The sequence below is a fragment of the Carettochelys insculpta genome, chromosome 9, assembly GCF_033958435.1.
Source record: "Carettochelys insculpta isolate YL-2023 chromosome 9, ASM3395843v1, whole genome shotgun sequence".
NCBI lineage: Eukaryota > Metazoa > Chordata > Testudines > Carettochelyidae > Carettochelys > Carettochelys insculpta.
In genome coordinates, this window is record NC_134145.1 from 55,019,341 (window position 1) to 55,037,190 (window position 17,850).

At 39.7% G+C, this 17,850-nt stretch overlaps 1 protein-coding gene across 3 annotated transcripts in view; it reads right to left on the reverse strand.

The window, feature by feature from the left end:
- The window catches only part of HMCN1 (hemicentin 1), a 312,463-nt gene that overhangs the window by 58,530 nt on the left and 236,083 nt on the right, over positions 1-17,850 (reverse strand). For all 3 annotated transcript variants that reach the window (XM_075002181.1, XM_075002180.1, XM_075002179.1), the window contains exons 64-72: positions 14,826-14,985; positions 13,232-13,356; positions 11,792-11,975; positions 11,502-11,599; positions 10,750-11,028; positions 10,000-10,196; positions 7,343-7,424; positions 5,064-5,200; positions 662-803 (exon numbers count right to left, since the gene is read on the reverse strand). In XM_075002181.1, the coding sequence (XP_074858282.1) occupies positions 662-803; positions 5,064-5,200; positions 7,343-7,424; positions 10,000-10,196; positions 10,750-11,028; positions 11,502-11,599; positions 11,792-11,975; positions 13,232-13,356; positions 14,826-14,985 (1,404 nt within the window). The remainder of the gene's footprint in view (positions 1-661; positions 804-5,063; positions 5,201-7,342; positions 7,425-9,999; positions 10,197-10,749; positions 11,029-11,501; positions 11,600-11,791; positions 11,976-13,231; positions 13,357-14,825; positions 14,986-17,850) is intronic.

Genomic DNA, 17,850 nt, shown 5'->3' on the forward strand with positions numbered 1-17,850 from the left:
GAAGACATTGAGGGGTAAATTAGAGGTAAATAACAGCACAGAATACTGAGAACCGGGACTGACAACAGCAGACAAACTTTATGGGACTGCAGGAAACTTGGCCACACCCTTGATAAAAGGTCATCTGGCTAACTAAAATCATGCCAGATTACGGATGTGGCCAGACAAGAGAATGCCAGACTAAAGAGGTTCAACCTGTGGTATGAATTTGAAATATTAATTTTCCCTCAGTATAGGTAGCTACACCTGTAATTGACATTGCCCAACATTATCCATTTATAAGACCCAGCCCCATTTTTAATTGCTTACACTCTTGCAAATGAGGAAAAGTCAGGCTGAAATTTCCCATAACAGATGACTGCCTCATATTGAATTCCCAGATCAGAGTCTGGCCTTGTCCGTGAATGAGCATGTGTAAAGGACAGTATGAGATCAAGTAATTACAGATTTCTATAACACAAACACACTGGGTGGCCAGATGAAAGTTTCATGGGCAATCTTAAAACATTCTTTCAAGAATTTTTGGAGAGTTATATTAACATAATTACTATACTTATGTTTATTAATTATGAAGAGTCTAGTAAACTTATTCCACCTTTTCAAACTCTAAGAATTACTTTGTAAAGATTATAATAGTTAAGAATTAATCCATAGTCTTTACCATTGACAGTCAGCACAAACTCTCTGGTAGTTTTTCCTGCTATGTTACTTGCCACACAAGTATAGTTTGCTGTATCACCTAGGTCAGCATTATTGATCTGCAGATATCGGCCACTGGATAGGATGCGGACTCGAGGCGTTGCCTATGGAAAGTTCAACAAGTAGAACTCATTTTCTCATGGTTTCCATTGCACAGAAATGCATGTTTCAAGGTAAAAGAAGTCACAATAGACTGGCCATAAGAACACAGTTGGTCAAATTCATCACTGGTTTAGCTCCATTTGACTTGGTGGATTTACGGGGCGAAATGAAAGAAACAAGATGAATTAGGTAATATCTTTTATTGGTCTACCGTCTGTTGGTGACAGATACAAGTTTTGGAGCAGTTTCCAAGACCTGGAGAAGGGGTTTGTGTAAACTCAATACCTTGTCTTTTTCACCAGCAAAAATTGGTCCAGTAATAGATATTACCTCACCTTGTCTTTTTAATATCCTGGGACTGAAACAGCTACTTCAACACTACTTGCAACGGTAAATAAAGCTCACTTGCATCTCAGAAAATTGAATTGAATTTTAAAATATTAACTGGACTGTATAGACTCAGTCATTAAGTTATTACTCAGGAGTTCTGCGTCAATAAGAGATCAGAATTTGTGATCAAAACATATGAATTATACATTTTTTGTTTTCAGGTGCAGTTTGACAGCATGCAATTGAAATGTGTTTTTTTATCCACATTCAGGCACATTACAGAAAAAAGAAATAACAACTTTCCCACACTGCTCTTCTAATGTGTCCCAGCCCCAACATAAAGGAATCATTTCCATTAGGTACCAGATTAGGTTCCCCAGTGAGACCGCTGCACCAGGATGCCGGATGTGGTATGGATCCCTGTCTATTTTGCACTGCACCTAGGTACACAAGCACAGCTAGCTAAACTATCATATACCAGGAGACCATTTTTGATACAATAGTCTTGCAGCCCACTGAGGTAAAGGAGGGCCACTTATGTGGCCCACTCAATAGCCCAGGCTGCCCATCACTAACTTAGAAGCATATACTGCAGTTGAGAGGAAATTAATTAATTCACTGTTATTGCTCCTAAGAACTTTCTGATAGATAGATAGATAGATAAAACAAAAGCAATAAAATTACAGTTCAGTCCCCAAACTGTACTTCAACTATAATCCTTATGACAATGAAAACTCCACCAGGTGCTATCTTTAAAACAGAAAATTGACTGCTCTTTTAAGGCCTGAGCTGAAGGCCAGTTAAGTCAATGGAAAGACTCCCATAGAACTTGCAATGTGGTTTGAATCAAACTTTTCTAAGGTATCTATTCGTTAATACTTTCAGGGCCTGATTCTGCATTCCTTGTGAACCCAAAAACCACAAGAAGAATAGCATTCCTACAGATAGGCTGTGTCTACACTACCTCCCTACTTCAAAGGGAGGATGGTAAGTAGGGTATTGGCAACTTATTAATGAAGTGCTGCAGTGCATATGCAGCACTTCATTAAGCAAACTCCTCCCCCCCCCGCGGCAACTTTGTAGTTTCAAACTTTGACGTGCTGGCTCACTTCTCGCCGCGGCTCACCTGCCAGTACTTCAAAGTGCCAGCGGGTGAGCCACGGCTAGACGCGAGCCAGCACTTCTAAGTTTGCAACTTCGAAGTTGCTGCCGGGGTGGGGGGGCAGAGTTTGCTTAATTAAGTGCTGCATATGCAGCGCAGCACTTCATTAATAAACTCCCAGCACCCTACTTACCATCCTCCCTTCGAAGTAGGGAGGTAGTGTAGACAAGCCCATACAGTAATGTTAGATCCACTTCCTGTTCTGCTGTCAGAGAGATAATGGTCACAAACATACCACTAAAACAAACACAGGATTTAATATTTGGCTTTCAGAAAGAGAACAGGAGAGGACTGAAGTTTGCCAACAAAAGAAGACAAAACTAGTAGGGAAGGATATTTCATTTAAAAGCTCCAATGAATGTATATCTAAAAATGATGATTTTCAATCAAAATAATGCTGTACCATCCAAAATTATTATAAGAAACTTCTCTCTTCTCATTGAGAAACTGTCCACTTTTTCCAAGGGAAGGCAATACTGAGGAAACCCTCTTTCCACTCAGAGGTGTACCTCCCTCTATCTTTCTTTAAACTAGTGGATTACTGTGTTCTCCAGAGGTCAGGAAAGCACGACCAATAACACACACAACTGGAGCATCTGATTTTTCCTCGTTAGATAAAAGTGATCAATCTCCAGTGAGACTTCCAACATTAAAAAAAAAAGAAATGTGAATTGTCAGAAATGTATGAGATATATGCTGACATTGCCACACTTTAAAATGGAAAGAATAGCGGTGCACGTAGGTAATCCAAACCTCATAGCTGCACTTCACCTAGCAAATTTTTTCACACAGCTTTGCATGGATTGCCTGGTTCTTTCATTATAACTGTGTAAATACAGTACTGCTGAGATGTGCTAAATGGTCCTGCAGGCTGAAGTCCTCTGCTGACCGAAAAATATGGGCAAAATAATGGAAGCACCACCATGCTGCTCAACTCATATGCCTCAACTCTAAGTTGAAGGGCTCCATTCCAGTGCTCATTGTTGGGCTGGTTAATAGTTCAAAAATAATTCCCAAATGTGCACATAAGTAGCTAATTACTCTTGCAATGATATTCACAATTTCTTGCATTGGGATTTCGCAACCCAGCATGATGGTGTTTTGTTTTCTGCAAAAACTTGTATAAGCGATTTTTTTCTTTTTTCAACGTAAAAACATTCACAGACTCCAAAAGCCTCAAATATTTGTGCAGATATGTGTTCTAGGCAGATTCATGTCAGAAGCAATTGTGCTGCCTTCTTCCAGTCTCTTTCCAACTTCCTGTTTGTAAAAGCTTGTCAAACGGGTAAGAAGCAGAAATAATACCAGGTGGTCTAAGTGACCAACTATATACCACAACAGAATAGGAGCACCCAAAGGAATTGTGTTGATCTCAGGTATAGTGACTGTAGGAGCTACTGTCGAGGAGGTGCCCTTGTTGTCACTGGACTGTCCCTCAAAGGCATAATCCAGCACTCATTTGGTATTCAATATTATTTTATGCTTTAAATTTACATCAGGTAAAAAGTCTTATAGATAGGAATTTATTTTTCTCTAAAGCGAATAAGGGAAACCTTACACACAGAGAGGACAGTGGGACATTCTGTGAATCCCACGAGCAGTCTCTCTTTCCAAATATTTCTTCCTTTTATTGGCACTGGACAAGTGAAACTGGAACTGGCACCGGCCTATTTGTACTGGACCCTTTTTGGTGCACTCATGTCTTTGCCACTTAAAACACTTATGTCAGTACTGGCATGGCTAACTGGCCCATATTCTTTGATCTAATTCAAACTTAATATAGAAATATCATCCACTGCCATCAGGTGGGGACTTGAGAAATGCACAGTAAATGCCTGTGCTCATTATACATGGCTCACAGTGAACGAAGAGGTCATGGAAGAAATCTGAAAAGGGACCTCACCTTTTTATTTATGAACAATTAAAGGGCCAATATAAAGCAAAAATCAGAGGTTGCTCAGCACAATCTCCAGGAAACTCAGCATGATGTTAGGCAAGGCCAAGCAGTCCATTGGAAAAGGGATATACAACTGAAGATTTACATCCTACAATGGATGATGAGGAATAGAAAAGTTTCCAGTTCAACTACTCCAATAATCTGAAGAAGTGGGTCTTACCCACAAAAGCTCATAACCTAATAAATTTGTTTGTCTTTAAAATGTTACAGGACTGCTTGTTATTTGTGAAGCTACAGACTACCACATCTACTCCTCTGAGACTACTCTGTTCTTGTTCCTTTGAGTTAACCAATAAGGATGTGACACCTCCCCACCACCACATTAAACTGTGAGTTTACAAGTGCACTGGTAAAAAATTGTGGTGGTTAGCAGAGACTAGAATAAGCTATTTGTTTGGTTCTTCCTCTTCAATTTAAACAAATTTCTTTCCTTTCTAAATGTTACTAGAATATGAGAATTCATAATATACCCAACGTTAAATGTATAGTCCTTCTCAGCTACCTTTCCTCGGAAGCCATTCAGGAGTTTACCGAAGGCTTCTAGGATTGCTCTAAGGATCCAGGAGGAGCAAGGGATCCCCCTAAAGGAAAAGAGAATAAATAACAGCGGGGTGGCCAGTTCATTTGGTCGCTATCTTCAAGTACTTGTTCAAGTCAAATTGTATTTGGGCCAGAGCTACTCAACCTTCTCTGGAATTTTAAGGGGACTGCAACTCAACTGGAGCAAGTGAGCAGAATCAGAAATACAAGTTCATGAACTTGTGTAGAATGCAAAGATGTGACAGATTTGTAAAAATAACATGGCAAGTTTACCTGTAAAAGTTCTCCGTCTTTAAGCCACGTGATCGTAGGAGGTGGCACTGCATCTGATTTGCACTCCAATATAACTTGTCTGTTCTGCAGCACAGTGAGATCCTGGGGACCACCAGTACCAGCAATGTTAGGGGGAACTGTTAACAAATAAAGAAAAGCATGATAAATATGAGCTTTAATTAGAACATTTCTATGACTAGAACTGTTGCGTGAGGAAACCAGCACCTAGCCAGATGAAGTCAGGATACCTCAAGCTCCATAACACTCTTCATTAACAGATTCAGATACGATCTGTCATTCACTGGGTAAACAAAACCCTTACTGGATGACAATTCTTTGCTGTGGGAGTTGTGCAAGTCTGCAAGAAGCAGAAGCCCAACTCATCTGTGGACATATTTTGTGAACTTACTTCTGCAGCCAGCTAGTAATTTAATACTGAGTTTTCTCCTACGGGAGAGAGGAAATTACTTTCCATTGTCTTAATCTTCAGAGACTAAACTGATAAAATCTGGAAGAACTTCAATACTGATTGAGCTGCTATTTCATCTTTTTTTATCTCTCTCTGAACTATATATTGTAAATCTAAATATAGATGTATATCCTATCCACTTTAGTCCTTCTCAGTCTTACTGAAAAGGGCCAAAGGACAGATTCCTCTTTTTTCATTATAATCATTTGTGTTTTATTTTAAATAACTATGTTTGCAATGTGCCATCACAATAATGTCATATTCTGAATAGTTATATTGTATACAAACATTAAGTATTTACACATGATTTAATTTCCTCTTTCTCAGAAAGTTTATCATTTCATTATTTTCCTGATGCTCCATATCTGATTTATAGAATCCAAGGAAACATTGTGATCATCTAGTTTGACCTCCTGAATAACACAGGCCATAGAACTTCTGCAATATAGTTCCTAGCGTGTATATTGGAGAAAAATATCCAGGCATGATTTAGAAATTGCCAGTGATAGAGAATCCACAATGACCCTTTGTAAGTTGTGTTAATGGTTAATGATCCTCACCATTAAATATTTATTTCTGATTTCCATTCTGAATTTTTCTAGACATCGACATGTTATGCTTTTATTTCCTAGACTGAAAGCCTTGTGTCAAATATATGTTCCATACATAGGTACTTACAAACTGATCAGTTTGCTTCTTAACTTTCTTTTGAATAAGCTAAATGGATCGAACTCCTTGAGTCTATTGCTATAAGACAGATTTTTCAATTCTTTAATCATTCCCAACACTCATTTCTGAAGCCTCTCAGATTTTTCTAGAATACTTCTTAAAGTGTGAACACCAGAACTGGACACATTATTCTAAGAGTGGTCACAACAGTGGAAAAAACAAATATGATACAAGCTTTTTACTTCCACTCAAAATTCACCTTTGGCCAAAGTGTCACACTGAAAACTTATATTCAGCTGATTACGCAGCATGATCCCCCCAAGACTTTTCCCACAATATCATCCCCTATCCTGTAAGTATGGCCTCTATTCTTTGTTCCTAGATATGTGAGTTTGCATGTCACAGAATTGAACCATTTCTTGTTTTCTTGCACCCAGCTTACCAAACATTCCAATTGGCTCTATATCAGTGGCCTGTCCTCTTCATTATTTACCATTTCCTAATGTTTGTATCATCTGCCAAACTGACTGATAATGATTTTCTATTGTCTTCTAGGTGATCGTTAAATATGTTAAATAGTGTAGGGTGAAGAACTTGTCCCTGCAGGATCATACTGAAAACAAACCCACTCCACGATTCCTTATTTACAATCACATTTTGACACCTATCAGTGAGCCGGTCCTTAATCCACTTGCTGTGATATTTTGATTTTTTATCATTTTAGTCTCCTAAACAAAATATTATGCAGTACTGAGTCAAATGCTATTATAGTTTATCTACTAAATTTGTAATCACAAATATGTTTCCTTTCCTTTTTTCATTTTCCTTTTATAGTTTAAAAGTACTTAATTTATAAATGGGAAGGATTAACACTTTAATAACATTACGTGGTACTATCATCCCCAATTCCACAAAGAAAGGTCAGCTTTGTTACAGAGGTCCTTGGGACCTAGACCTTGGATCTTCTGTCTAAAAGGAGATGACAGATGCAGTGCAAACCCAGGTAAGATAATTGAAGATGGTATTCAAAAGATTTTTTCTTTGTAAGGCATTATTCACTGGATAAATTTGTCTAGTTTTTAAAAACAATTTATAGTTATAGTATAAAGGGATGCTTTGATTGTTTCCAAATAAAACTTACCATGCACTTTTACTCGATATTCTTTATCATCATCACCTGCAGAATTAGATGCCAAACAGGTATATCTTCCTGTGTCTTCCACCTGCGGAACACTCAGATAACTTTAGTAGAAGGTTCAGAATAACAAATTCAACTGAAACAGCAGAAGTAGTACTGATGTTGGCAATTGCCTTTGATTAGTAGCTAGTGGTTAAAAACACAACACAAACATTAAAAACAAGCAGTTCCTGGGAGAGAGTTTGCAACCAGTAATATTTGAAAGCTTATCCGTTTTATCTGGGGCAGATTGTGGCTATCACAACCCTTTCTAGGGGTGTCGTGCAGCTGCAGCATCTCAGAAAAACAGCACCAGGGCTCATGTGTCTCAGACAGATACAATCTCTTCTGTTGTATTTTTGCAATGAAAAATCCAGGAGGATAACAAATAACAAGCATTTTTTAGGTCATGAGCCATCTTTAGGAGTAGGTCTTACCTGCAAAAGCTCATGACCAAATAAATTTTTCAGGCTATGTCTATACTAGACACAGAAAGTCAAACACAGATACTCAATTTTATCTATGTCAATTGCCTACCTAAAATGGATGTATCTGCACTCAGCTAACTTCTCTGTTTTTACAGGAAGGTCAATGGGAGCATTTCTCCCTTCGACCTCCCTTATTGATTGCATCTTGCAAGGAATACAGGAGTCTACTGCGATCCGAGAGTTCGATTTCACATGTCCAAACTAGATGCATGAAATCGAACCCCAGAAGAACAACCTTGAGCAAGTTGATCTTCTGTGGTAGTGTGGACGTAGCCTTAGTCTTTAAGGTGTTACAGGACTGTTTGCCATTCATGAAGCTACAGACTAACCTGGCTACCCCTCTGGGAGAATCCATTAGATTGCTCTTTGAAGGCAACAGCACATAGCACAGGTCAGTAGGCAGTGGAGGGGAAGAAATGGGACTCTGCCTCCTCTACTAACAATACCGATATTTCCAGAGTTTGGGGCACATACAAACTACTATTATGCAGTCTCTTTGCCTGCTTAGAAGGATTTTGGTTCTCCCCTCTTTCTTCTCCTGCACAAAGCCATTCAATTACCTCTTATAATCTTGTCTTTATGTAGTTAGTTTTGTTAAATACATTCACCTGCCCCCAATAATTCTTTGCATTCTCAAATATTTACTCAAATATTTCATAATAGTACTCATATATTTCACATGCATCTGATAAAGTGGGTCTTTTCCCATGAAAGCTTATACTCCAATAAATCTGTTAGTCTACAAGGTGCCACAGGACTTCTCATTGTTTTTGCAAATATTTACTAACATATTTCTATCTTACTTCATTTAATAGAATTATAGAATCCTAGGGCTGGAAGGGACCTCAGGAGGTCATCAAGTCCAGCCTCCCGCCTAAAGCAGGATCAGCCCCAATTAAATCATCCCAGCCAGGACTTGTCAAGCCTACTTAAAAACCTGTAGGGATGAGAGTCCAGCAGCTCTCTAGGTAACTCATTCTATTTCATATAAAGTCTAGGGGAGTGAGAGAGGTTTATCTTAAGAGCGACAGCAAAAAATTAGTCTGGGTCTGTCTCTACTTATCCATCTCCTCCCATGATCCTGCATGATGGACTACAAAGTTGGTGTCTAGCTGTTTTCACAGGTGAATAGGGAATGTGGTTGTAGTTGACATTTTCTAGGGGGGTTTATTACCCATTTAAATTGTCTGTGCTGAACTGAAATTTCTCTTGTATGACTTAATAGTTTCTCAGATGACTTCCATTACTAGCTTGCATGCAAACTATTGTAAATCCTAGTTAGTTTGCCTCTGTGATCCATCCAGGTGCAAAACAAGGGGGAGCGGAACATAGACAATAGAAAAAAAAAGGAAAATAGAAGAGCCAAAGGGAGAGGTAAAAGAACAGAAAAAAATAGAGAGCAACAGGGTAGGTACAGACACTAAGACAGAAGAGGAAGATACACACCAGTGTTTCCTGCACTATCTGCCCTGCGGTGTCAGGAAGCTCCACTGTTGGCAATTCAAAGGAGTCTGGAATGCATGTGCAAGCAGTTCGGGCAAGGGGAGGAAAGTACCAAATCACTGGCTGGGTCTATACTTGTCAGGTAAGTCAATGGTAGATATGCAATTCTAGCTACAGCAGTTGCCGCTGGATAAGTGTTCAAAACATTGAGGCAGGAAGTGAAAAATATCTTGTCCAGCTGCAGCTGCAGTGGGAATTTTGCATAAGCAGAATGTCTTTACCCTGTTTAGAATTTGGCTATTCAAGCTGATTAACTCTTCTGCTCTGTTGAAAGTTGTTTCAGGTTCATTAATGACCACAAATTATCTGGACCTTGTCTTTACATCAAGAGAGGGCTGGTGCAGCATCTATTAGCATTACGTTGGGTTATAGGTTGAAGACTACAGCTATGTCTACTCTACAAATGAGGGGTATTAATTCACTGTTTTACTATACATTCTAGCTCTCATCAAGCTCGTGCAGGACAAATAGCAGTGTAGCCATGGTAGACAGGGTGGAAGAACAACTGAGCTGTGCAAAGCACAAACCCACCAGCAATCACATGGTATGCCATCAAAATGGTGATCAGCCCAGCTCTGCAAACCTGTCTAGGATTAGCAAAGCCAAGCTTAGCTTACATGTGTCAGTCACCTGAGCAGTAGCTATTTGAAGGACCTCTCCACCTCTCAGGACATCAACATTGTCACTCAGTGGGAGCGGGCGACCATCCTTCATCCAGGTGACTTTGGGGACAGGGATGCCATTAGACATACAAAAAAGCTCCAGGAAGTGGTTAACAACCACAGATATCTCTTCTGGTTGATCTGATCCATTGATATGAGGAGGCTCTGCAGGAAGGAAAGACAATTCGTGTTTGTTAGTAACACAGGAATTCAGATTTATAAATCATGACAGGCAATCAAATGATTAGAGTAGTAGATTCCAAACTGATGTGTTCTATTTCTGCACTGTCACTGACTCCCAGCATGACATAGATCAACTCACATGAGTTCTCTTTGCTTCAGATTAGCAACATAAGCAAAGTATAATAATATTTTCCTCTTTTTGATGTATATTAGTTTGTGTAAAACATTTTGCTATACTTGGGTGGAATACATTACACACCACAAGAGAATTTGTGTAAGATATTCAGCAGCTGTAAATCAGTGTAACCTCATCAAGCTACGCCATTTTACTCCAGCTGAAGATCTGGCACACTGAATTCAATTTCTGTTACAGCATTTTCACTGTGCTCACTCAAAGGCAAATTCCATCCCTTTAATCCTACTGTCTCACAAGCACTATTCCTGAAAATGTTCTCAATTTCTGAAGACTTTTTAATTATTGTCTCTATCTTAGGCATATTTTTGCATCTTGCCTGAATGTAAAATTAACACTTACCCAGCACTTTTAGGGTAAAGTGTTTGCTGACTTCCCCAGCTTCACTGGATGCTACACAGGTGAATCTGCCTGCGTCATCAGTCTCCGTTGTTGGAATATGAAGGATCATTCCTTGACTGTTTATAGTCAGATGGGATCCAAGGTGTAGAGGTTGTCCATTTTTAAGCCATAACATATTGGGGGTGGGTGTTCCATCAGTCATGCACATCATAGAAGCTGAACTGCCTTTTACAATAGTCAATTCCTCTGTTTCTCCTGCATTGTCCATGGTTGGTGGTACTGCAGAGAAACAAGCAATAATTATGGAATGCACTGAAACACTAAGTCTTCATGTAAAATAAATGCCCTGTTAAACCTTTAAATTTTCTAGGTTCCCTATATTTATTATTCATGCCTATGAGTGGTACAATTCAAGTAGAAATAATGAACCATGTTTATTTTTTTAAAAAGTCTACAATGCATTATCTGAATAATAAAAATGTAAAGAGGGTCTTACGGTTAAGCTCATCTTTCCTTACAAAAATGTTAGCAAATTTTACAGTTTCCACATAAAGCATCTGCCGAAGATCCACTTAGTAAAGTTTTCAATATTGTATTGATAAGAAAATGAACAGACATTGTCCCCTGAAAGCCAAAATCTCAATCTTCTCCATAGTTTCAATCCAGGGAAGATTTCTGCCCTTCTACTGTTACGCTTAGAAAACTAACCACACAATGTAACTTTTTTCACTTAATATCATAAAGACACTTACCATAAACTTGAAGATTATAATGTTTATTGTCCACTCCAGCTCTGTTAGATGCTACACAAGTGTACACAGCAGTGTCGGACACCCGAGCTCTCAAAATTCTGAAAAGAACACAGGTGCAGTTACCTCACCCAAGACTATTGCATGGAATGCCTTGCTCCACTTAGAATATGACAGAGTATGATTACAAAGGGCCCAATTCTATCCCTGTCTACACCAATTTCAGCAGAGCTGCATGGGGGTTAACTGAGAGCAGAAGTTAGCTCATATACTTTAGGTAACTGGAAACTCACCTGAGAATCTGTCCAGCTGACAACAACCTGACCTGGGATGAGATAGGAAGAGGAAGTCCATTCTTAAGCCAGTTTATCTGTGGTGGTGGGATGCCAACAGCAGTACATTCAATATTTAAGGAGGCATCCAGAAGGGCAGTTAGCTTCTCTGCTTCATCTTTATTATTAGCTATAGCTGGTGGAACTGAATTATATAACAGATGAACAACAGCTATGTTAAAATTGGGTACTAAAATTGTTCCTACCGATATTGCTGTTCTAACCGAAGAAAAAACTCACATGAAACATTCCCAGAGAATTCCAGCCTAAACAGAGTGCCAAGCTCTGGTAATCAAAAGACCACTTTTTCACCAATAAACCACAATTAACATATACATGTGTCTATTTAAATATCAAATGCACATGGTCATACTTTCTTAGATTAGATTAATGGAAATTGCTTGACAACTTCACCACAATTTATCACTTTGTCCCCACAGGTATATGATGCCATATTTTCCCTTGATGAGGTTTACATTGATTATAAACAGCAACGAAGGGTCCTGTGGCACCTTATAGACTAACAGAAAAGTTTTGAGCATGAGCTTTCGTGCACACAGACTCACTTGAAGTGCTCACAAAAGCTCATGCTCAAAACTTTTCTGTTAGTCTATAAGGTGCCACAGGACCCTTCATTGCTGTTACAGATCCAGACTAACATGGCTACCCCTCTGATAATTGATTATAAAGGATCATACCTCTTATCCCTACCTGCACAAGTAGTCCTGTTGAGCCTAATTCTCCCTAGTCCTACTCCTGGGGTAGTCATTCACACCTGAGCCAAAAGAGTGTAAAGTAGTCCCAAAAGCAGAACTCTCTGTTCACTCACACAACTGATACTCCTCACACCCATTTTTACTTTTCAGTCTTACTCCCCACAGTTGAAACATCCTGTTTAAACAGGAAGACCTCATGTAAAATTCTTTCAGATTACTGCTTGGATTAATTTAAATTACAAATTAAACTAAATTTATTCCCTGTTTCATTTTTGCATTACTCTAATTTTAAAAGGGGATAATTGTCTGAGATCAACATAGCTAATAAGATAATATAAAACTGGAGTAACAAAGTGCTTACTTGGGCCCACACAATGTCTTTTCCACCAAAAAAAAAATTTTGGGTGAATTGCTCAGGGGTTGGGCACAGGTTATGGAATATACTACAGGCATTGATTTCTGTTTATTCCAAAACATATTACTCAGCAATGGTTTCAATCATTTTGGTCCTCTTCGTTATGTTATATATAGAACTCACTAGGATATCTACATTAATAAACTGTCCTATCATCCTGTCTTTGTTACCACTCAAATGATATGGCCTGAAAGTGACTACCCATGTAATCTTATGTATCTATATTCATGTGTAGTTTATTAATGTAGTCTGACCTATTTAAAACCTCACCATATACGTTCAAGTTGAAAATTCGATCTTCTTCTCCAGCAGGATTAGTTGCCACACATGTGTATTTTCCTGTATCAGATGTGAGCACTCCAAAAATGTTTAAGGTACTGCCATCTGGAGTCACGCTGTAAAATAGGTCACAGAATATGAATATTGGCCAGTACTCATCACAGAATACGTATATTTGTTAGGTCTTAAGACCCAGTAAACAAACAACTAGTGTCAGGCCGGTCGATGCGGGAAGAGTGTGGTGGAAGGGAGAGAAGGCAATTGGCTCTGTGTCCAGCATCTCAAAGGGGCCTGGAGCTCTGGCCACCACCACAGCTACTTTGGGCTTCTTTGGAATTCTGAGGCAGAGCTTCTCTGGCTGTGCGTGGCTCTGAGGGAACATGTGTGTGGTGGAGGGGGAACCAGCACTGTACTCCGGGTGTTGCTGAGAGCTAAATGTCCTTGGCCCTACCCTTTCCAGGGCGTACAGCCAAGTCCCTCTCCCACCTCACCTGTGGTGGCTGTCAGCACTGCTGGCTAGTGTGTAATTTTCAATCAAGTTACTTCCCCACATACTTCCTTGGAAATTCAGTTATAAATCCATTATTCTATTCAAAATTTTCATTCCCAGGGAAATTTGTTTAAAAATCTATTTGTGTGAAAGCATCTCTAAAATTCTGGTTTAAGGACTGAGCTGTTTTAGTTTTCATTTGGATTCTCTTCCATCTCAACTGCAGTCAGAATAGGTCCATCATCCTAAAAGAGTATTTTTACATGTGGCTCACACTTCCTAAACCTCACCTGGCAGGAAAAGCTATTTAAATAAGAAACTTGAGAATACTGTGTGCCAATGTCTGAACTACTCAGAACATGCACAAATAAAATCTTGAAGGAAGATATCATAATGCTTTGCCAGATTTATGTATCTCATTGTTTAGGCCAATGCAGGTACTCTACACTGTGCCTTAAATTGGACCTCATATCCCCACAACATCTGTGGCCCCCTATTCCCTGAGCTGTATCAGCACCAGACAGTTTGTTCTAAGGTTTGGCACATAGGCCGTGTCTACACGTGCCCCAAATGCATATGCATGAGCTCATGGGAATAAGGGGACTTCGAAGTAGGCGGCGTCCTTTCGAAAAGGAGCCCCATCTGGACGCGCCGCGCGGCAGCAAGCAGCATCAATTTTGAAGCGCGGCTGCCGCCCACATGCTAATTAAGCGCTGAATATGCATTTCAGCGCTTCATTAGTAAATTTCGAAATGGCCATTTGCATGGCCATTTCGAAGTTTGGGGCACGTGTAGACGTAGCCATTGTCTTGCATGTATTAGACCTACCTTGTACTCCACTTACCTACTTATTCTGAAGTAGGTAGAAAAGAGAGTGAAAAACACCTGTCACACTATTTGACTAGCTACGTCTATTATGCTGAACAAAACTCATGAGCCATAAATCTACACAATTAACAAAACACCCTAGAATTATAAAAATTGACCCATCTCATTTACTGAAGTATGATTGGTTAGACTCAGTTTTATAATTCTCCTCCCTAAGCCAATAGGAGATTATAGACTGAGAAAACACAGTATTTTATTTTTACTTGCCTTATTCTTTGTGATCCACTGATGGTAACTGGGTTTCCATCTTTAAGCCACTGAACAGCAGGTCTGGGAATTCCACTGGCATTACAGACAAGCTGGATGTCTTGCCCAAGGAGGCCGCTGACTTCACTTGGTATTTCAGATCCAACAATATTTGGAGGTACTTTTGCAAAACAGGAGAAATTTCTAGTCAGTGGAACTAGGGTAAACCAGGAGTAACTCCATTATTTCAATAGACTTTCTCTCAGGGCACATGTATATTCCTCCTCATGGGATGTTTACAAAGGGGAACAAAGATGATTACGGGTTTGGAACAGCTGCCACGTGAGGAGAGATTAAAAAGAGTGGGACTTTTCAATTTTGAAAAGAGGAGACTAAGGTGGGATAGGAAAAAGTTCTTGAAATCAGGACTGATGTTGAGAAAGTAAATAAGAAAAAGTTATGTACTTGTTCCCCTAACACAAGAACTAGGGGTCTTGAAAATTATTAAATTAATAGGTAGAAGGTTCTAAACAAACAAAAGGAACTATTTCTTCACACAGTGCACAGTGAGCCAGTGGAACTTCTTGCCAGAGGATGTTGTGAAGATCGGGACCTTAACATGGTTCAAAAAAGAGTTAGATAAATTCATGGAGAATATGTCCATAAATGCCTATTAGCCAAGATGGGTAAAAATGGTGTTCCCTCTGTTTGTCAGAAGCTGGGAAGGGGTGACAGGGATTGTTCACTTCATGATTACCTATTCATTTGTCTGAGACACCTGGCATTGGCCACTGTCTGAAGACAGGATACTGGTCTAGATGGACCTTTGGTCTATCCCAGTATGGTCAGTCTTATATGACTAGAAAAATCAACTTTAACCATTTCATAACCCTTCCAGCGTGTACAGTAAGCTGTTCAAATTCTGCAGACTGATCATAATATAATGCTACCTTTGACATGTTTTACAGCAGTGCAAATAAAATCTGTTGGATACCCTGATGCAGCAAACATTTAAACACCTTCTTAATTCTGAACAGATGAGTACCTCCACTGAAGTCCACAGGATTACTCATATATTGAACGTTAAGCACAAGTTTAAATATATAGTATCCCTAGGCCACGTCTACACGTGCACACTACTTCGAAGTAGCGGCGCCAACTTCGAAATAGCGCCCGTCACGGCTACACGTCTTGGGCGCTATTTCGAAGTTGAAATCGACGTTAGGCGGCGAGACGTCGAAGTTGCTAACCCCATGAGGGGATGGGAATAGCGCCCTACTTCGAAGTTGAACGTCGAAGTAGGGCACTTGTAGACAATCCGCGTCCTGCAACATCGAAATAGCGGGGTCCGCCATGGTGGCATCAGCTGAGGGGTTGAGAGACGCTCTCTCTCCAGCCCCTGCGGGGCTCTATGGTCACCGTGTGCAGCAGCCCTTAGCCCAGGGCTTCTGGCTGCTGCTGCGGCAGCTGGGGATCCATGCTGCATGCACAGGGTCCGCAACCAGTTGTCGGCTCTGTGGATCTTGTGTTGTTTAGTGCAACTGTGTCTGGGGGTGCCCTTTAAGGGAGCGGCTTGCTGTTGAGTCCGCACTGTGACCCTGTCTGCAGCTGTTCCTGGCACCCTTATTTCGATGTGTGCTACTTTGGCATGTAGACGTTCCCTCGCAGTGCCTATTTCGATGTGGTGCTGCCCAACGTCGAAGTTGAACGTCGACGTTGCCAGCCCTGGAGGACGTGTAGACATTATTCATCGAAATAGACTATTTCGATGTCGCTACATCGAAATAAGCTGTTTCGATGTAGCGTGCAAGTGTAGACGTAGCCCTAGTGATATAGTGGCACATTACTTGGTCCTAACTGTTATTCCACTGAATTGTTTTCATAAAGATGATATGTCACAGTTTTCCTTTGTAACTTTGTTTTGGCATCACACATGATCAGGTAAAAGAGTCATGGTATACCATTGCTCCTTAAATTCTTTCAGGATCCATAATCTTTTATTTAAGCTGATATTCATGTAGCATGAGTATCTAACGTGATGGAGCTGTAATCAGAAAAAAATCATATGGAACCAGTGCAATATAACAAATAAACCTATTATTTTCAAGGGCTGTGGCTACACTACCCCTCCCTTTCGGAAGGGGCATGTAAATTACAGCCATTCGAAAATGCAAATAATGCACTGATATGACTATTCAGTGCCTCATTTGCATAATGGCAGCCACCTTGCCCATCGAAAGTGCTGATTTTGAACTAAAAATAGCCATGTAGCTGGAGTTCCTTTGAAAGGGTGCCCCAATTTCAAAAGCACCCTTCTTCCCAATTTTTTGAGGGAAATTGGGGTACTCTGTTGAAGGAACCCTGGCTACGTGGCTATTTTTTAGTTTGAAATCAGCACTTTTGATGGACTGGGTGTCTGCCATTATGCCAGTGAGGCACAGAATATTCATATCAGTGCCTCATTTGCATTTTTGAATGGCTGTAATTTACATGCCCCTTCCAAAAGAGAGGGGTAGAATAGCCACGACCAAACTGCGATATAATCAGACGTAGACTTTGTCAATACAGCAGCCTTATTCCAAAATAAGATATTCGGGAATAACTATTCCAAAATAGCTTATTTCAAAATAACTCTGCTACACACAAAAACGCATTTTGAAATAGCACTTATCTATTTTGAAATACATTGTCTACACATATAGAGCCTATTTCAAAATAGAATCATTGGACGCACTATGTCTTATTTTGAAATAGGCACTATTCCCTGACTACACAGCCACTCTTTTGAAATAGGCACTATTCCTTGTTAAATGATTTTTACAAATTTTGAAATAAGTCAACCACTGTTTTAAATTTGTTTCAAAATAATGGTTGCATCATGTAGATGCTAGGATAGTTATTTGAAAATAATACCTGTTATTTTGAAATCACTTTGCTGTGTAGACCAACCCTTACATACTAATTTCTGAATAACATTATGGCAAGGTTTTGTTATCGTAACATTTTTTGCTGTTGATCACCCAATAGAAATAATGGTACTGATGCT